The sequence below is a fragment of the Poecilia reticulata genome, unplaced genomic scaffold (assembly GCF_000633615.1).
Source record: "Poecilia reticulata strain Guanapo unplaced genomic scaffold, Guppy_female_1.0+MT scaffold_779, whole genome shotgun sequence".
NCBI lineage: Eukaryota > Metazoa > Chordata > Actinopteri > Cyprinodontiformes > Poeciliidae > Poecilia > Poecilia reticulata.
Genome location: NW_007615524.1, coordinates 1 through 8,367, shown reverse-complemented (window position 1 = coordinate 8,367; position 8,367 = coordinate 1). Strand labels below are relative to the sequence as shown.

Here is an 8,367-nt window from a genome sequence, read left to right as displayed (position 1 = left end):
TTTTTGCAGATGTGTTTATCTGGAGAAAAAAAATAGCTGGAAGACAGAGACGGGAAACATTCTTGGGTCTTTTAGTCCCCTTCTGCTTTTCCTGATATAAACAGAGCATTACTAATGCAGGGGCAGGTGTTTATCACCACGCACAGTTTACCCACTCAGTGGGAATCTTGATGCATTCGTGCTTCTGCTCTGAAAGCATCATTACTTTTGTTTGCTGGAGCTCCCGATGTCTGCAAGTTTGGAGTTTTACGTGCAGCAGCCTTTATGAAGTAATCAGTGGGGATCAATAATACGTGCTCTGTTTATATTCTTAAAAACAATGTTTTCAATAAGAAAAATGAGACTTTATTAGTTGAATTACACTGTTTGGGTTTTGTCTTTGTCTGCTCTAATGAAGGTTGCCCTCCATGCGTGTGGGATTGCGACAGACATGGTGTTGGAGCACTGCATCCAGGCAGGAGCCGCCTTCATCATCAGTCCTTGTTGCTACGGCTTCATCCAGAATGCAGTCAAGTTCACCTTCCCTAAGAGGTCTGTGCCTTTCCCCCACTCCTCCCTCCAGAGCCACCTCCCTTAGCTATTTCGCCTTAAAATGTTGTTTGTGACCTTGTTAGTCTCATGTCGGATTAATGCTGCCTCCTTTCCCCCCGCCTCCCTTGACTCTTTTTTTTTTTAGTTTCCTTGTTCAGCCCCTGCTGTCTATTATTCCCAAATTCATTCTGACTTCATTTCTGCTCTCACATAGAGATAATCTGTCTTGTCGCTGCGTTTTTGTTCGGCTCCCGTTTCTTATCAGCACCGCTGACAGTCTGAGGCAGCGGTGTCACATCACCTCCTCTGCAGGGTCCGTCCCTCACATTTTCAGTCTTCTTGTCAGCTCCAAAGAGGGGCTCTCACTGCAGAGGCGGTCAGGGGTAATATAAATAGACTGGAATGGAAATCTGCTTGAAATCACTCTTGACTTGTGACATGCAATATTCAGTTGAACAGAAAAATGCCCCTCGATCCGGCTGCTTGGACGATGCTGCTCAGTTAGAAGTGAAAGAAAAAAACGCAGCGCACCATCAGACAGTGAGAAACAGGAGGATGCACTGAGCGTAATTGAAGTTGATTGGTTGCTTAATGCTGTTAGAACTTACAGTCATAACAAGGCAGACAGCTGCTGTAACGACTCAATGCGACTGATTGCTGGGAAACAAGGCTGTCGTGTGGGAGAGTGCTGATGTAACGTTGGCGTTTTATGGTGGAGAAGCTGGTGCAGCGAATGATGCTCCAGGCGTCAGGTTGGAAGGAATGCTGCTGTGTGGGATATTTTACTGACTTCTCTTATTCATTCTATGTCAATTTTTGCATTTTTAGAATATATAGAACTATTGTTTGAATACTTTTGTTGAACTTGCAAAAAAAATGTTGCAACCGACAGGTCACACTCATCTTTAAGCTGCAATCCGTCACTTGCAGAGTAATAATTTTCCAATGAAACCTCTCTGCCCGTCTCCAGGTAGTAACACCAAGCTTACATGTCTGAAGCAGCAGGCGACTCTAGTGTTGCTCCTGTAACTCTCTCGTGTGTCAGCCACGTGTTACTATGACATAGTAAGATAATTACGCTTCAATTAGACCATCACCTGTGTCGACTTATCCACTAATTTGATCTTCAGCTAAGCTAGGGGGCCTGGATTTTTTCTTTTCATTTTACCATTTCAAAGGCAAAGGTAAGGGAATATAAAGATAGCTTGTGGTGTGGTAACTCATACAGGTGCTTGTCTCAAGAGCCATCTCGAGTGCCACACTTTAAAAGTCTCTGTCCTATTCCTATCTTAGTTATTCTGCATTTTTACTCAAGACCATTTAAGACTCCAGCTGCATCAGCTTTTTATTGTTTGTTATTTTCCTTTTACTGCAGCTTAGTGTTAGACTTCTGGCTGCATTTAAGTGCATTTAAGACATTTTCATTTTTATTGAAAATGTCCTCCAGATCGACAAAGCACCCTCAGATTCAGAGTGATATATCTCCTTGTTTGATTTGAAGCGTTTCGATTAATAACAGAGACAACCAAGAATGTGTGCATACTTGAAGTTTTAATGGCATTTTTGTCATCAATGCTGAATTAGTCTTATCTTCCAACAGAGGAAGCTTCAATGGACAATGGAGGATGGAAAAGTGATCTGCTCCATTGCCAGTTGTGTTTTAATCTTCTTGGCTGTTTAAGAGAGTAAATTAATCCTTATTCTCCAAATATGTAGTATTGTTAGATTAGCTGCTATAACATTTCTGTACGTGTCAAATCCCTGTGTCTGAGTGGTCCTTTCTAGGGAGCAAGCCACCTTAAATACCTAGTGTGACATAAATAATCCAAGTAAAATTGGACTGTATACAGATATTTGCTATAAGTGACAAAGTCTGGGAAACTGGGAAACACTTTCTGTTTTATTTGAGCATTTTATTCAAATTTGATATTTACTAACAGGAAGCACCATTACAAACATTTAAACAGCCGGAGCAGCATTCAGCTGCTTAGTGCAAGTATCTCTATTTTCTTTTGCCAACTCAACTCTTCATCCTTCATAACTTCTTGTTAGAATGACAGCAAGATGTTTTTGGGACCAATACTAAGATGTTTCTGCAGGCAATATGTGGAAAGGATCTGCACACCTGACTCAGTCAATCATGACACTTTTAGTGTTTTTTTTTTTTTGCTTAGGGTCATATTGCAGGTAGTCATGGGTGCATTCTGCAGGTGTCTACATTCCAAAACGTTTGCAGGCTTTTATGAGCTGTGAAACTCAGCTTCCCATTTATATTAATGCTTCCAAATGTTCCTCCATGTGACCTCTGTGGCTCTTAACCCTTGACACAGCGCTTGTTGAATTTTAATTAACATCAAACATTAACCAAACTTTGTGATGGATAAACTGCATTTTATCCTTCACAAATAAACTGACTTCTTTCCCAGGGAGAAAGTAATTATTCTATGAAATCATGAGCTCTATTTGTGTTTATTTTTATCTTTTTTTTTTTCTTCTAAAATTCATGGTTTATTTGTGAGAGTTTTGTCCATTAAAAATGACTCTCATAAAAAGAGACCACACACACACAGACATGCTCACTCATGTGGCCTGAGCAGCTATAAACATGAAATATATGGCCTTTCAGAAATATTACAATATAATATTCAGCTTCCTTTTATTTTGTGCACGTCGTTTTACAAGTACAGATCCTGATGTTTTATATCTTAATCAAGTTGTTTATTTTCTTTCCACTGAGTCCATTTTTCACAAGTTTGAAATTCCTTGTCACAGATTTTTCAGACAGTCTGGAAGCATCATGTTGGAATAATATCTCTAAATAAATCAGCAGTGCCCAACTGTGGTCCCCACAGCACTCTACCCTGAACGTTTTAGATGGTCCCCTGCTTTAACACACCCGATTCAGATGATTGCAGTTCAATAAAACTCTATTAATTAGCCATCAATTGGAATCAGGTGTGTTGAAGCAGGGAAGCCCCTAAACATGCAGGGCAGTGTATCTTGAGGGCCAGGGTTGGGAAACACTGCTCTAAGCTATTCTTTGACTGGAGTAGAGGAAAATGTTTAGCTGAATTGGAATGACTCGAACCTCATTCCAGTTGAGTTGAGGTGATTTGAGGCTTGTCATACACACAAAATATAAACACACCACAATGATCGCTTTTAATATAAAAGCGAAATTGCACGGTGAAAGCGACTTTCTTCAGTTTAAACTAAGCACAAATTACAGGGAATGTTCCAGAAAAGAGAAAATATTCATTTAGCACCTGCTGTGGTGAGAATGACTATGCTTCAACATCAGAGGCAGACTGGTGCAGTGTGATGGAAAGACTAAAGTAGATCAAATGAGCACTTGTTTCAAACAAGGTACGAAGGATACCAGAGGTACGAACAACAACTTGTTGAACCCTAAAGCCAGTGAGCTGCAGAAGAAGAAGAGCATCTCCTCTTGTTGGTGAAAAACAGGTGTTAGAGCCTATGATTTGGAACAAAATTAGACCATAACAAATTGGAAAAATGTTGCTTGGTACAATGAGTATTTTATTTCAGTGGCAACATTTGAATATTGAGGTCAGAATTTGGAGAACATTGATCAAATTAAGGTTACTGGTGGATGTGTAATGGTTTGGAAAGTATTTTGCTGGCACTCTATGGAGACTGTTATTACAAGCTGATACACCTAATACCTGCAATCACAAATCGTCCCTTAAGCTTTTTACTTTTTTAATATACCAATGGGATTGGTGCTACATTTGCAGACTGACCCTAAGAAAACAAGAACGGTTCCAGCTGTAATGTTTTGCCGCTTGACTTATTTTTTAGCTTTTTGATGATTCTTTAAATATTACCGGATTTGATCAAGTAATATCTTTTGATTACTTCACAAATGCACACAGACAAATAATTACATATTCTCCAGTTTATAAACCTGTGAAGGTGAAAATGACCAAATGTGGCTGTTTATTTTTACAGTCCTCTATTTGCATGGTAAAAACATCATTTTCTCTTATGTACTTTAACACGGTTTGTCTTCTGTTTTTACAGCAAAAGGTTTCAAGAGACTCTCACATCCAAGGTATGCTTTACACTGTGAATACATCTCCAACGATTCAATTTTAGTTTGTACCAAATAAAGCACAATTCTTACAGATTGATTAAATGTTCACATAGATGGGAGCCTTCAGTAACTGCGGGTTTATCTTCCAAATGTCTTCATCTTTACACTTCCTATGTTCTCTTTTTCTTCTCGTAGTTTGATGCTTTTTTGTTGACGTCTCGTATTAACCAAAGTGGAAAAGAAAAACATTCAGTGGTAGAAAATGCTCAAATTTTTGTTCTATACACCTGAACAGCAAATCACTGACCCATTAAAAGCTAAAGATATTCTTATTCTGTAGGTATAAACAGTAAGTCAACATGTCCCAGTTTAGACAAGACTCTGAAATTAAAACAAATTAGGAAATATTTGGTTTGAGTTTCACACATAATAAATAAATCCTTTACTTATAAAGTTGAATATATTTGTGTTACCAGTATTTACGGGCCAGTCTAAATTCCATTGTTTTGCTTAAAAAAACAGCAACACAGTATTGAGTGTCCTATGGTCATATTCGGCTTAAACGTAATTTCTTTTTTAATATACTTCTCCTGAATGATTAATATATTTCTGGCAAGCTAAAGTTGTATTTATTTATTTTTTTCTTTTAATCAGACGTGAACAGAGCTAATACTATCTTTACACTGATTTCTGTCTTGGCGAACAAATCTTATGCAGACTTTTACACGGGAGGAGTTCACACCCTCCAGCCACTCAAGCCTTTATCGCTCAGCACAGGCACACTGCTGCTCTTCAGGGAGAGGCTGTCCCAAAGTGATCTATGGGACCTGTCAGAGCCCCCGAGGGGGAAATCTGTGTAAAGTAGCTGCGGGTCCTAACCATGGCAACCTCAGGTTGATGTGTCAAAACACTGAGCCAGCTTCTCTTCCTCGGTGCAGAGCAGGACCCTTACATGGGCTGACTGGCACAGAGAATAGTATACAGTGCCTTGCAAAAGTTTTCATCCCCCTTCAACCTTTTCCACATTGTGTCAAGTTGCAAACACACACACTTTTGTTTGCAATTCTTGACGTGGAAGAAAAAAAAGTGCAGGGTTTTCATTATTTTTGTTTTGTATAAATAAAATATGCATTTATATTCAAACCTCTTTATTCTGTTACCCACAAATGTAACAAAGTGTTGCTATCAGTAGACTCAAAGACTCAACTTGTGTGTATTTTCATTTTGGTATAAATGTAGCTGTTTTACGTGAAGGTCTAAGAGATTTGTCAGAGAACAGTTGTGAACTAATGGCGCCATGAAGACAAAGAAACACAGCTAATATTTCAAAGATGAAGTCGCGGAGAGGTTTGTTTGAGGGTTTACGTTAAAATCCCGAAATAAAGAGCCGTGGAGCTCTGCATGTGAAAAGAAGAGCATGGTAACCTGGAGGATTTGCAGAGCTTCACGACTCAGGTGGGATTATCCGCTGGTAAGACCACAACTAGTCATGCGCTCTGTTACCCTAATGGACGAGCTACGGGAAATAAAGAAAACCATCAGTTGACCTGCTTAAAGTTTGTGACAGACATGTAGAGATTGGAGTAGAGATTCAACTTCAAGCACAACAGATTTTATGTTGCTCCATTTCATTTCAATGGAAAGGGTGCAAACATATAAACGCATGGCACACATTTCAGGTTTTTTTTCATAAACGAAAATTAAAGCTGTCTATCATAATTTTTTTCTCAACTTTACAATTAGGCACTGCTTTGTGTTGGTCTGTCACATAAAGTCTTCATAAAAAAGTAAAAGTGGTTATAACGGTAAGAAACGTGAAAAAGCTTAAAGCGTATGAATACTATTGTAAGATACTGATTTTCTGAGATTGTAGATTATTACTTTTGTTTTTATCACTGAGAGAAAAACAAGATTAAACAAAATGACAACAAAAGGCGAACTCACAACCTTTGATGCGGGAGCCCCGTAACGGCGCAAACACGTTCCGACAATTTATTTCTTTTGCTGAGTGCAGAGAGCAATGTTCCCTGTGCTTCTGCTCCCAGACACACGCTTGTCTTGTTTTATAGCAGAACCAGCGTTGTCCTTGTGAGCCGAAAGTAGTTAAAGCAAACGACAAGATGCTGACAGATGCTTGTGAAATAAAGGGTTAATGGCGTGAGGTGTTGGTGCTCGGCTCAGACGTAAAGGGCCAGCTCTGCTTTACGGCTTTGCATTCAGCATTTACTCTGCACTGTGAAAAATGGGATCAATTAAAGCAGAGGCAGCTTAGAGATGACTTACTGCTCTGCTGAATCGCTTGTTACATGAACCATACACAGGGAGAAGCTTAGAAGGGGAAAGCGTGTCCTTTGTTTGGAAATAAATTACCTGGGTTCATGTGGTTGTGTTAGGAAAGCTGACAGGGATGCACATATTTCACTCCTAGGGGGAGTCAGCCGTATTATTTCCTGTGTGGCAACTATTTTTAACAAACGTATAAATTAGAAACATGTCACCTGGAAATGATTACGAGCAAACAAACAGCTGCAAGCCGGATCCATGTCACAATATCTAATGACATGTAATATGGAAAAGGCAGACAGAGTGACTGCTGCTGGCTGGGGTTTGTACATGGCAACAACCACTAATGGAGGCTTGTTAGCTAGTCTGGTTGCTAATGTTGGAGCCGCAGGTTTGGTGTGTGCTGGCTTTGATTTTGCTGTGTGTAAAAATAACCACGTCAAGGAATGTTGAGCTTTTATGAGCCGACAGATTTACGACGCGTCGAGGTAAGACATCTCATTTTCGGGATCGTTCCCTCATCACTGAGCTGAGTACGCCGGGTGAGATTGCAATGTCACTTTTTGCCACTGTTTATACAGATTTACAAAACCGCGCCATGTCTCCAGTCTCGTCTGGTGGACTCTGTTTTGACTCCACAGTTGCTAGGCAGGTCTAATAAGATGATTGTTAGGATACGTTCTTCGGATACATTCTTGACAAAAGAATTACTGCTTTCTCTCTGCAATCATGTTTTGCTGCCATTACAACAGGAAATTCTTGTAGTTTTATGGGCACAGTGTCTTGACGGATACTTAGGTCCAGTAAATGCAAACTTGTGTGCTAAAACAGACAGACTCCTAGCTTACGGTGCCTAACCATGCGATGTGCTAAGAATGTTTCCCGCCTCACAGGCGAAACATGCCGAGATCTGCATCGTGGCTGTGCACAGATTCAAGCAGGTGTAGGCTAAAGTAGGAGTAGTAGACAAGCAAAACTAATCCATTCATTCATCTTGGTTTCACTGAATTCTTTAAATGTCTGAAATGCGTGGCTTTGTTGTGCCTGCTGTTGCAGCCTTGAGGTATATGGTTTCAAAAGTTGGTCAAACAAGGTAAAACGGTATTTCCAGATTAAACGGTTATTTTTCACCTGTCTTCCACAGGAGCACATGATCCTTTGCCGCTTTGCAGATCAGACTGCGGTCCAGTTGCCACCTGAGAGGCGCCTCATTGGTACTGTTCATAATCTGCTCTTTTATCCCATCTTGTCTCCATAATGCAAAACATTTGTGGCGTTAAAGTATAAGGATTCCTACTCTCCTTTTAGTTAATATCATTATTTATTATGGTGAACTGTGAATAATTTTTGCACTTGTTTCTTTAATTTTCTTGACTTGTTTTTTTTTTTTTTTTTTTTTAACATCAAGTATTTTGTCTTGTTTGTTCCAAGAGATATTTTTCTCTCTCTCTCTCTGTTTTCTTAGCTGGGATTAATTCTTAGAATCTCTGTATAGA

At 39.6% G+C, this 8,367-nt stretch overlaps 1 protein-coding gene across 1 annotated transcript; it reads left to right on the top strand.

Annotated features, from left to right (window-relative positions):
• The first annotated feature begins 194 nt into the window (after positions 1–194).
• On the top strand, positions 195–8,233 carry LOC103461215 (glutathione S-transferase C-terminal domain-containing protein-like). The gene is made up of 4 exons (XM_008403536.2): positions 195–269; positions 398–531; positions 4,576–4,606; positions 8,016–8,233. Exons 2-4 carry the CDS (start codon positions 431–433, stop codon positions 8,127–8,129), a joined length of 246 nt encoding a protein of 81 aa, XP_008401758.1. The 5' UTR covers positions 195–269; positions 398–430; the 3' UTR covers positions 8,130–8,233.
• Positions 8,234–8,367: the final 134 nt, after the last annotated feature.

Bases quoted from the DNA above. Each gene is read 5' to 3' on its own strand.
- LOC103461215 (XM_008403536.2), top strand. From the start codon at position 431: ATGGTGTTGGAGCACTGCATCCAGGCAGGAGCCGCCTTCATCATCAGT. The intron at 532-4,575 runs GTCTGTGCCTTT...CTGTTTTTACAG, and splicing joins AAGTTCACCTTCCCTAAGAG to CAAAAGGTTTCAAGAGACTC. The intron at 4,607-8,015 runs GTATGCTTTACA...TGTCTTCCACAG, and splicing joins AAGAGACTCTCACATCCAAG to GAGCACATGATCCTTTGCCG.